The 12,212-nt window shown below is 41.6% G+C and overlaps 1 protein-coding gene across 1 annotated transcript in view; it reads right to left on the bottom strand.

The window, feature by feature from the left end:
- LOC147729704 (uncharacterized) overlaps nt 1-12,212 on the bottom strand; it is a 363,931-nt gene that overhangs the window by 233,899 nt on the left and 117,820 nt on the right. The window contains exon 11 of the mRNA XM_086954024.1: nt 6,905-7,136. Within this exon, the coding sequence (XP_086810150.1) occupies nt 6,905-7,136 (232 nt within the window). The remainder of the gene's footprint in view (nt 1-6,904; nt 7,137-12,212) is intronic.

Consider the following 12,212-nt stretch of genomic DNA (forward strand, 5'->3'; position numbering starts at 1 on the left):
CTGACTATCGCCTTGTTTTGGACCCTTGATGATTGGTAGAGCGAAACGTTTGACGAGTCTTCTGGTGACGTCATCGATACCTCAGTTAAGTATGAGTGGAGCGTCTCCCAGTCCTTAGTTTGGTTCTTAGTTTTTGGGTATCCTTCGGGATCGCTTTGTTTGGAACTTGCAAGTGCCAAATCCGAATGACTCGTGTATTCACGAGACTATCGTATTCGATAATCCTTTGAAGTTTGAAGCTAGACTAGAGAGCGAAGATGCCTGGTCTTAGCAGACTTGGAAATCAGTTTTGTCTTGGTTGTAATAGGGATTCCCGATTGGAGGACTCGTGTGCGGTTCCTCCGATTGGAACTCCAACCTATGAACTTTATGTGAAGCATGTTGTAGGCCCTATCGCATATAATGAAGTATGGATACGATACACCAGGAAAGGTGGTGTTTTAAAATGGCCTCAATATGGTAGTTTTGACGCAGAGATTTTGGATAATCTAAAGGTCAAACTTTTTAAGAAGAAAGCCCGGCCGGCAATGTTTGACTCTTTCCGCCTATGGCGCAAAGAAGCCAAACAGAAAGAAATTAAGTTAGCGAAGAGGAATAAACGTGAACGAGGTATGTCAATGGTACAGGCTGCTGTTGCGTTTAGGGATAATGAAGAAGAGCAGGAAAGCAAACAGATGCTTAGAGTGAAGAAGTTAGCGGTAGATAGATGCTACCCAGTCTTGCCGCCTGAAGAGCAGGAAGAGAAGAAAGATCTTGCGAAAGATCCTTTAATGTCACATCTCTTGAGTTCACCACCTCCTTATGCACAGAGTGCTACGGCACCACCGCCACCAGTTGTGGCTGTGCAACCTCCGGTTGTTGTGCCACCCGTAATTCCTCCACAGCCAGCTCCTTTTCCGTTGGCTACTGTTCCTTTGGCGCAGCCTCCTCAGGGGCCGCCAACTTTGCCTTCCCCTTTGTCTGCTACTGATACGCCTGTCTGTAATGTTCCTACTGGTCCGACTTTGTAATCTTCTACTGTTGTTCCGTCTTCCCTTATTCTTCCATCCTCTCCTTCTACTAGACAGCGTATGACCGCTGCTTTTTCTGGTTTTCTGACTCCTTTGTTGGGACAATTGGGTATGTCTCCTGTGAATGTGTAAAGACAATTACGTAGTCAGTTGCCTGATGCAGATGAGCGTGTAGTATTGGATCACATGGCACGTAGATGGTTTACGTATACTTCCCAGTATGATCTTGAGGGTATTATGGATGTTTTCCGACAGTGGAAAGCACCAAAGCAAAGGTACGTTTTTGAAATGATGTGTGTGTTCCTCCATGAACAGTGGGTGGACGAAGTGGGTAAAGCTCCTGAAGAATTATATTGAGTGCGTTCCGATTTTGCGAAAGGGATGATTGTGAGTCTCCTCGACATCGAGAGAGCAGTGTCGACGTTGTTGTCGTTTCGTAATAATGCTCCTTCTGAGCGATTGTTTGAGCCTGATTCGTCAGTTAGGAGAAAAGCGCGTCAGTATCTGATGCGTGAGGTTCCTCCAGTTTGGAGACCTGGTGATGGTAATGTTCCTGCGCACTTTCAGCGAGTGTGGGTACATGTTCCTTGGAAGCGTGCTGAAGTCCTAGCTCTTAAGCAGACTTTACCTGATCCACGCAAAAATCCGGCGGGATATTATAAAGAGCTCACTCAAACTGTGGGTTTGTGCGTCATGAACTTAGCGGACATAGATATGTTGTTTGGAAATGTTGTTCCACAGCCTATTTGGAGTAAGATTCGATATACGGATCATGATAACGAATTGGGTGATACCTGGGCTAATCTTGCTGCAGATGATAGACAAGTTGGAGGTGCTAAGCCTGAAGATATTATTACTGATCTACCTGGTAGGACCATTAATTTCATGAAGACTTTGATGCCCGAAGTGCGTGTTAATTGGGACAAGCTGTCTGCGTGTAAGCAGAAGAAAGACGAGACTGTCTCTGATTTCTTCACGCGGTTTGAAGAAACTTTTGTACATCATAGTGGTCAGGATATGGCTACCGAAGGTGGCCAGAGATTGTTCGTCGACAAATTCGTGCATAATTTGCTTCCCAAGTTGTGCACTAAGTTGAAGGATTCCAAGAGTGCTTGGCCCGTCTCTACGTCAGCACAGATTTTAGCTACGGCCCAGTACTATGAAAATAGGCACAAAATTGAGTTAGAGAAAGCGGATAAGAAGACTAAGGAATTGAAGACTAAAGTACTTCTACAACAAGCTTATCCACCCCGTACTAATAGTCAGCACGATTATCAGCAACCTCAGCAGTATTCGAGAAACTCGCAAAGGAACGAGTTTTCTCAACAGCGTCTCCCGTATGGACCTAACCAGTGTGCCTATTGCAGAGAAGAGGGTCACTTCAAGAATAGTTGTCCGGCTTTGTTGCAGCGTAGGAATGGTGTTTCTGGTGTTAGAGGTAGAGGTGCTCAACAAGCGCCTAGAGGTAGAGGTCGAGGACAGAATGTACTTCCTTTGCCTCCACAGAACTTGATGAATTGCTTTGATCAGCAGCAAGGTTCGTCTGGTAGGACAGCACAGTACTATGTGGATGATTACTATGTTGAAGGTGACGAAGCGAACAGTAATGATTGTTAGGACAGCCATGGACAAAGAGAGGGAGTTGTTTCAGTTCCAGTAGATCAGAGTGGACCCTATGTTGAAGTGATTGCATCAGGTGTGTCAGAGCCTTTTCTGCTGGATACTGGTGCTACAAAGAGTTCTATTATGTACTCGAAACTCCCTGGCACACCTTTGTCTGGCGAAATGAATGTTTCTCTAGGTTTTTCTGGCGCCCCCGTTACTAATCCAATTTCTGCTCCATTGTCTCTTTCTGTTGGACCGCGTAAGATCGAAGCACCCCTTCTATTGACTACAGGTTGTAATGAGAATCTGTTGGGTTTGGATTTATTGAAGAGATTGTATGCGACACTGTATTGTTCTCCGTCAGGAGTTCATCTTACCTTGGGTGAGAGAGTGATCTCTCCGATGTATCTGTCGAAGGATAGTATTCCATCTGAATTGTCTTCTTTACCGGATTCATTATGGGCTATTGGTCCGAATGATGTGGGCTTGTTGGACATTCCTCCATATGTTGTGACGCTGAAGGCGAATGCTAAGCTACCGCGCATTCCACAGTACCGCATCTCGAGTGATGGTGAGCGTGCACTTTTAGCGATCATTTATGATCTGATCGACAAAGGTGTTATTGAAGAAACGAGAGGTAATGTGTGCAATAGTCCTGTTTTGCCTGTCTTGAAGAGAACTGATTCTTCACAACCTCCTGTATATAGGTTTGTCATTGATCTTCGCGAAGTGAACAAGATTGTTGTTCCACAATTTCCCGTTGTGCCTGATATTACTGCCTTGTTGACTTTGATTCCGGCTACAGCCACATGGTTTTCGGTGATAGACTTGAAGAATGCTTTCTTAAGTATCCCAATTGCCATGGAGAGTAGGGATATCTTTGGATTCTCTTTAGGAGGACGAAGTTTCCGCTTTAAGCGCGCTCCTCAAGGCTATTGGGAGAGTCCATCGATCTATAGCCAAGCTTTGAAAACACAACTGGATTTGTTGGTTTTACCTGATGGTGCAGCCCTTATATTTGCTAGTTGCAGCTGATACTGAAGAGATTTGCAAGGAAGCCACTTTGTCATTACTACGCCACCTGTCTGATTGTCAGCATAAAGTTTCTCTCTCTAAGTTACAATATTGTCGACAAGAAGTAACCTACTTAGGTCACCTCTTATCGAAGGAGGGAAGGAAACTGACCCCAGAGAGAATTCAAGCCATTGTGAAAATGAGCGTTCCTAAGACACAGAGAGAAGTGCGTGCCTTTTTTGGGTATTACATCGTACTGTAGACAGTGGATCCCTAATTTTTCTTTGCTAGCGAAACCTTTGATAGCTCTTACTGTTAAGGATACTCCAAATCCTATTCCTTGGACTGACGAATGTCAGAAGAGCTTTTCTGAATTACGCAATGCATTGTGTTCGGCTCCTGTGTTGGGTACTCCCGACTACAGTAAGCCCTTCACATTGCATGTTCACTAGAGAGAGGGATGTGCATTGTCAGTCTTGACTCAGCAGTTTGGCGATAAGCAACGCCCATGTGCTTACTTTTCGACGACTTTAGATCCTGTAGCTAGAGCGTTGCAGAGTTGCTTGAGAGCCACAGCGGCAGCGGCTGTTTCAATTCGACAGTCTGCTGGTTTAGTCATGGACAACACGTTAGTGTAGTGGTTATGGTTCCACATGCAGTGGATACCTTGTTGAACCGTACGAAGACACAGCATTTAAATAGTGCTCGGTTGTTGGGTTATGAGTTGACGTTGCTAGCGAGTCATGTGCACATTAAACGATGCAATACGTTGAATCCAGCCACGTTGTTGCCAATTACAGTTGAGACAGATAGTGAAGAACAGCATGACTGTTTTCTGAGAGCTGAAGAAGAGACGAAAGGGAGAGTAGATCTTAGGGATGCTCCTCTTCCTGAGTGGGATGGTACTTTGTGGTTTGATGGTTCGTGCTTTGACCTGTGCCCTCTTTTTCAGCTAGCGCTATGAGACATACGGGTGAGATAGGCGCTTAATAAAAACCAATACATACATACATGCAAACACTGGCACATTAGAATGCCAACAAAAGTGAAGTAATGCTGGTTGTGTCTCAAAATACGAATGCCTTGTTAGAGGGACCGTAAGACTATGTAGGGACAACTAACCTTGCTTGTCAGAACTTAAAGTCCTTGACTTCTGCTTCAATCCTCGACTCTCTAAAACAAGCGCTCGCGCCTCTCTGAAAGGAGGCAGCAGGGGGAGGGGAGAGAGGAGGGCGCCTGCGCCTGTTTCCCTTGCCGGAGCGAGCAGGAGCCATCGGTTAATTACTAACAGATGGTTTTGAAAGATCACTCCTGCAAGGGAATCGCCAAACGTGCACGCGTTGCCATTGAAAGCAATGCAACGCATGCATGTTTTTGGGCGAAAAAGAGAACCGCTGGCTAAAGATCTTTTTCCTATGTAGTGCATGCGCGCATAGGCGAGACCTAACAAAAAAGTGTTTTCTGTATATAATGCATCTATAAGTTATAACATACAACGTGCATAGAAGTTAAAAACAAATACAGCATACAATGATTCAGTGTACCTCTGAGATGTAATATAGTCCAACAGGCACAGCAATGCAAGCGGTCCATAATAGGTGGAATTTTACACCAAATAGTTAGTCGCATGTGGCGAGAAAGTAATACTCCTCTGGGTGAAGTCAAAACCTATTCAATATATATTTTTTAAAGAATTGTCAAAAGTAGGCAGACCTATTTAGCCAGACCTAAATGTGACATAATTTATTAGAATTGCGGAGAAAGGGGCCGTGCAGCACAGATCATTTTTCAGTCCTTACTGATCTGGTAGTAACACGTAACTTATGTCTCACATGTTGCGGTAGCTGGTTAAGGTGTTTGATCGGAGGCAGGGCAGAACTTGTATTCAGTATCAATTATGATCATATTACATACTTATGTAAATTAATTACATATTACAATGTTTTTTATCGAGGAAATAACAATAACCACTAGGTATTTCAGCAGGTCAACAGCAATCAATGACTTCGGGTGGTAACCCAGGTATCTGATTAGTTTTCAAATACTGCCCAGAGTACTTTTATTGCACTTTTCACAGCAATACCCCTCATCTCATATGCTTCATTTTCTTGTGGAACAAATTTGAATTTTTAGGAGATCCTATCATAATATCACTAGCAACCCTTGCTGAGGTCTGTACTGTGCTATATGAGCGCATTATTCATCCATGCATTCATTCATTCATTCCAACAAGTGCACACAAACAGGGACATTGCAATATTTTTCTAAAGGTAATGTAAGAACATGTGTAAACAGCCACAATAATAACATGCTATAGCAATAGCTCTGCGAAATAAATTCCTTCTCAAATCAGGTGTGCCATATTTGCCAAGTGACATGCGCTCCCTCCTGATGTTTCTTAGACATCTAAAGCAGATCTGTGCAGCGTTAACTCGCGGAAGGACAATCCATGCCAGATTCTTGTACAACCACTGACTATGTAAATTGCTCACATTTAAGTTCACTACATGTACATTTATCTCATTTAGATGTACACAAAATCAGTCACAGATCCCCGTCAATGGATCAGCGTTGGAAACTCTTGGATTAGATTGAGGCAATATAATAAGGAACACAGTTTAATAACAATGACTTATTTTGGGTGAACAACTGATTTCTGTACGTATCTGTATAAACATGTTTTTGAGCAGGAATGAGGAGTGGTTATTTACTTCTGTTCACATCACTTTTAGTTATTTTATATGTGCATGCATTGCTTATAGGAGATTTCTTATCATGGTGCTTCCTCTTTATTTGTTTTTATCTATGGACACTATACAGAATGTGAAACTGAACACCCAAGGATAATACATGAGGTGCGCCCATAAAAGTTATGCATTGGAAAACTCAGACTCAGCTGATATAAATTACACTGTTGCAAGAACTACTTCAAATGATAAAATCATGAAAACATGGCTGAAACACAAAACATTTATAACTGTGGAAGTAACATTGCAGGAGCACTCTTTCACGTACTCTTGGAGTCCTTTGTGAACCAGCCACAAATGTCCAACTCCCTATTAGCAAAAGGTCAAAGATTGCACTAATTATAAATTAATATTCCCACTTTATTCCCATTATAGATGTTTGGTGTAAAATTCTCAAAGGCATGTAAAACTACCTGGACGAGTACTACACAAGTACTACTTTAAATACTCCACGTACCTATGTGAATAGGCCCACGCGAGTTTAACAGGTCACGTGAAACAGTTTCAAGAGCGAAGACGAACACTTACTTTTATTATTATTCTGAAGTCAAAAAAGGCTTTCTCAAAAGGATTGTTTCTGTCGATGGTGAAGATGTCTGACGCCTGGCTGATGAAAGTCTCTTTCGTTCTGCTGTATGTGTCCCAGATTTCCTCCACTCTTGCATCCAAGCTGGGGCTCCCTGCACCCCCAATCTGCACTACTGTCTCCAAAACCTGAAAGTGTTTCATGGTCTCCAAAAGGTCAAGAACGTCGTTGCACCTGGTGAGCAGTGGGTGACATAAAAAAACTATTTGTAAGATGCATTCTATCGTTAATAGTAGCAGGGAGAGTAAGTACTAAATGTGTGCAAATAACATTTTACTGGCTACAATTACGTTTACCTGTTTCCAGTGCTAGTGGCATAATGCCATACTTACAGGGCTACGGCAGATGGAAACAATATTATGGTGTGGTTAAAGCGGCCAGGGTTATTTTCCGCTTATCAACTTGGCATGCATGGAACAATGGCACCACCCTGTGTCTTTTATGCGCATTACAGGCAAGTCAGACAACTAACCCTTGTTAGCAATTGTTCCCATTAGCAACTAAAGGGCACATTGCACTTGCCCAGTTTTCTCAGAGGAGATTACCCCAGCACGTATTTGGTGGTAAATGTCCATGTAAAAGACGACACCTGGGGTAATAAAATGAGCCTAAGGTGCAAAAACAGTTTAGTCAGTTTGCCATAACCAACCACTGAGGTCACAATGAAGTAGAAAAATACAACTACTCTACAGCAAAATGTTTATTGCACAGAGTATTTTTGCACCTGTTATTAACTCTGGGTCTAAATAACCTAATACATAAGTGATATACTATTTTCGGGGAAACACCTACATGGGAGATTAATACTTATTTTACACAGTGAATTGATGATAAAATCCCACAGATAATATAACTATGCACAAAGTCCCAATTACCTGTACTAATATTATTTACACAGGGGTGTTTTTGCTCATCATCAGTTGCAATGACACCATGAATATTTACATATACTTAGGACATAAAAGTATGAATATAAAACTGTAATTGTTATTTACAAAATCTAAATCAAATCATTTTCAACCTGGGCTCAGTTGATGTAAAAATCCCTCAGAACAACTGGGTCGGATGGTTGATTAGACTAGTGCATCCCCTGCAGGAATCTGTTTACCCCAGTGTCACAGCTTCAAGTGCCAGCAGGGCAACTCAGCCTCTCATCCTCACAAAATTCATGACATGAGGACGATTGAGATGGGTAACAATAAACATGTTATACGGTGCCAGAGACACGTGGGGGAGTTAAATCCTCTTTAGAAACAAACATGTTATTTATGTGACATTGTGCAGGATTTAATAACACATTCGGTGATGTATTGTGTTTAACGGTGTATACGATGTAGATTTTCTTTTAATGCGCATCTCGCCGTCGGTGAACGAGCCAATGTTTCAGTTCACAGGTTGGCTTGTTTACTAATCTGCGCTTATTTCAGAGTAGGGCGCTAAATCCATTATAATCCCCGAGAAGGTAGAAGTCAAATGTGCACAACCAGCAAGGGCACTTTCACCCCTGGATTTACAGTCCGAGTGCACAAGAACATGGTGAAATGAGCAGGACAAATATCAAACCTGCTGCAGGGAGAGCCACATGTTCATGCTCTGTTACCACAAACGGTTCCCAGTTACTATCTTTCTCGAAGTCACACTGTATTAGACTGGACTGGTAGAATAATGGGGCAAGTCAGTTATTGCACATCCCTACTATTATTCGGGACTCTAAATGATCCAGTCTGGGAGATGAAACCCCCTCTGTGCATTCCATACTGCAATTAATCACAGCGAGTGTTCACTGACAGTCAGCACAAACAGATGTGAGAGTTTGTTGCTCTTGTAGATGTGTAGGGGTTGACAACTTGTCTGTCCGAGCCCTTTTCAGCACCTCTATCTCTCTAGCTCTTACTAGAGCAGGACGGCTCTGTATTTGGATGAAAACACCGCACCAGACATCAGTTAAAATGTTATTGCTTACACGAACTCTACAAAACCAATATTGCTTTTACTGATGTCATAAATTTCAAACACAACTTCTTCATGAAAAGAATATATGTCGTCAATGTATGTGGGCATCATCTACATGTTTCTTGTTCTTTTGTTCATATCATTATGGACTACATCAAGTAATATAGACAATAACACATTTCAGCTATTTCTATTTCTTGGCAGATAGGTATCTAATAAGTTAAATAGGTTCATTATCTTTGTCTAGTGGGTTGGGAGTCGTCCATCGTCTTGGGTTTTAGTATATAAGACTGATGGTTTTAATGGGGTTGGGTTGTTATATAAATGTTGCATGGATGACAGCTAAAGTGTATTCTTATTGAGGAGAATCTTATGATTACTACCCACTAACAATTCAATGCTAGATGGCATGGTGGCTGTTTGCAGCTTAATTCTATGAAAAATGAAGTGATATTGTGAACCAATATGTTTGCAATCATTACATTCAGAAACAACCCAGATCATTTCTTACACTTAACAACTCTTTTTGAAGCCTAATATGATCCCAATAGATTTTATGTGTTGTCATAGAGGACAATATGACCTTAATTCTGCACATAAATACATCAGTAAAAGCATGTTTACACATTTGCATACAAGAAAGAACCCTACAATTAATTCGATAGACTAAGAACAATTGTTGGCTACCCCTTTCTGCTATCCTGGACAACTGACCTTCTAGATAGGTTGATTTAAAAACGTTGGTTGGTCTGCTCCAGAAGATTGAACTAGAGAGGCTAATTAGTAAGGCCGGCACTAACTTGTGTGATTTCGGACAGGACATTTTGTGTTCCAAATCCATCCATAGTGGTCTTCGAAGATGCATAACTTTACTGAGGTCTTCTATAATTTAACTCAGACATTTGCCTGAAAGTGCCAGTTGTAGTTCAAACTTATTCAAAGTCTTCCTGGTGGGTACGCACACAAAAACAGCCCCTAGGGCATTCTCTTAAGAAGATGAATGTCAGAATAAATATCCATGCCAGAGGTTTTCAAACTTTGGGGTGGGGGAATGGGGAGGGGGGGACCCAGCGGTCCCTTAAGTGATCTCAGGGGGGATACTAGGTTCTGGCCAAGAGAAGCATCATGCTTTAGTTTAGTGATAAAAAATGAGCAGCCTTAAGCAACTTGTAATGAGCCATCCCAAACATCTTTTGTCATTTATATCCTGACTATGAGTGTGTGTAAAAGGGGTAACAGAACTTAACTGCAATGTTTAAATATGTTTACACATATTTAAAATTGCCAATATTTAACTGAATAATTGTGAAAAATTAAGGCGGGGTCACAATGATTTTTCCTTTAAACACGGGGGTACATCAGAAGTTTGAAGACCACTGATCTATGCGGACGATGTACAGCGTGTGGGTCTTTTATTATATACCAAAAGTCACCTGCCTCATTACACTATCGCGTTGCATTCCAGTACATATTTCTAATCTATCTATCATGACTTATCCTTATCATCCATGTATCTCATGTTTGGCCTGCAGAGGCCAGCAAAAAGTGTACAATGAGTGTTTCCAAATGTATTTATTTGAGATATGACTGCTATTATGTAGATAGATCACTTGCAAGAAAAGTTAGAAGCTAGCCTAATAATGATAACTAATACACAGATATCTGTCCTTTGAACATACCCAGCAGTGGATCCGCCACTAAGGCGGAGGAGCGCCGCGCCACTGCTCTGTGAGCAGTGGAAAAGGAAAAATAAAATGATAATAAGGCAGCGTTATTATTATTTTATTTTTACGTACTGAGGGAGGTTTACAGGGTGGGGGTGGGGCGGGGCTGTGCTGTCATCGCAGTCAGCACGGGAGTAGTGGTTGGAGAACTTAAGTGCGCATGACGGTTTGGGCAGCCATCTTGTCATGCCCAATTTGCATTTTTTCCACTGGCTGTATTGTACAGCCTGGGTGGGAAACATGAATAGGCTCATAGTCCTCGTCTGAGCACCGAACCATGGCACCCAAACCAATCATGATGCTGCTGTCATGGTGACAGCAGTGTCGTGATTGGCTTAGGAGAGCCTGTGTGTGCTTCCTGCTGGAATAGAAAAGGACTGAGGCGAGGCGAGTTAGTGGCCGGTAATTTTATTGATTTTTTAACCCCCAGCTACACGGTTACTTTTCACTGGCAGCCACTACTGAAGATACCTATGCGTGTGGTACAGAGACCACTAACTCCCTAGCTTCTTGCGTATTGAAGGCTCTTCCTTTTTCATCTGTTCCGCTACCCCACCAATAAATTCCTAGGTTTTTCCTAGGGGAATCTTTTGCGGTACCAACCTCAAACCTTTGGTGAAGTTCCTAGCTATCCCGGTAGGATTCCAGTAACTTACTCGTGGGTATGCAACCTCATATCCGCAACATGTGTTTTAACATTTTATAAGTAGAATATACACTAATTTCAATTGGTTATTGTTTATGTTGTGAGGCTTTTGTTCCATACCTCAACGAAACTGTAGAACATAAAACATTACATCAAATAAACAAAAACGCAATTCAAAATTTTATTTTATCTGTTTTTTTATTTCAAAGATTATATGTATGTATGTGTCAATGTATGTAGGTATGTGATGATTTCACAGTGTCAACCGAGTCAAAAAGCAGAGGTGTCAACAATGTATTTCCTGGACAGATATTTGCAGACAGCAATGTCCTAAATGTTGCTCAATGTACATATATAACAACAGCTCCTTGACGCTTTCGTGTAATTATCGCACTTTACAAAATTTGAAATCAAGCAATCAAAATCATTACGTTATCCCAAGGTATTTTAATTTTATCATCTTGTTACAGTACTTCAAAACCAGTACTACTTCCTTATCATATTTAACTGTGGTGTGCATTAAAAAACAGAAGGGTTTCCCTACCAGTTCTAAAAAGAAATAAACAATTTATAGTGGTTTCATTTGCTCTATGGATTAGCGCGAGCCTCCTCGTGCTAATACATCTAAGTTCTTTATTAGAATGTTGATGGAGACTAGTATTTCCAAGTTCAGTTAATTCCTGCTGTACTTCTCTGCTGGTCGCTGCGCGGCACTTGTCCTGAATAAAGCTTCTACTTACTACGCTGTATTCTGGTTGAGTACTTAATTACTACAGAATATTGCGGCGACGATCAATTTATGGAAAAGGGACAAGTGTTAGAAGAACCCACGATACAGAAGAAATACGAGAAGATTACCTTTTTGGAGAAAGACGCAGTGAAGTAATTCCAGTTCTAGTTCTGGAGAAAAGGTACTTATTTTGACAT

This window comes from Lissotriton vulgaris, chromosome 2_1, assembly GCF_964263255.1.
Source record: "Lissotriton vulgaris chromosome 2_1, aLisVul1.2, whole genome shotgun sequence".
Taxonomy (NCBI): domain Eukaryota; kingdom Metazoa; phylum Chordata; class Amphibia; order Caudata; family Salamandridae; genus Lissotriton; species Lissotriton vulgaris.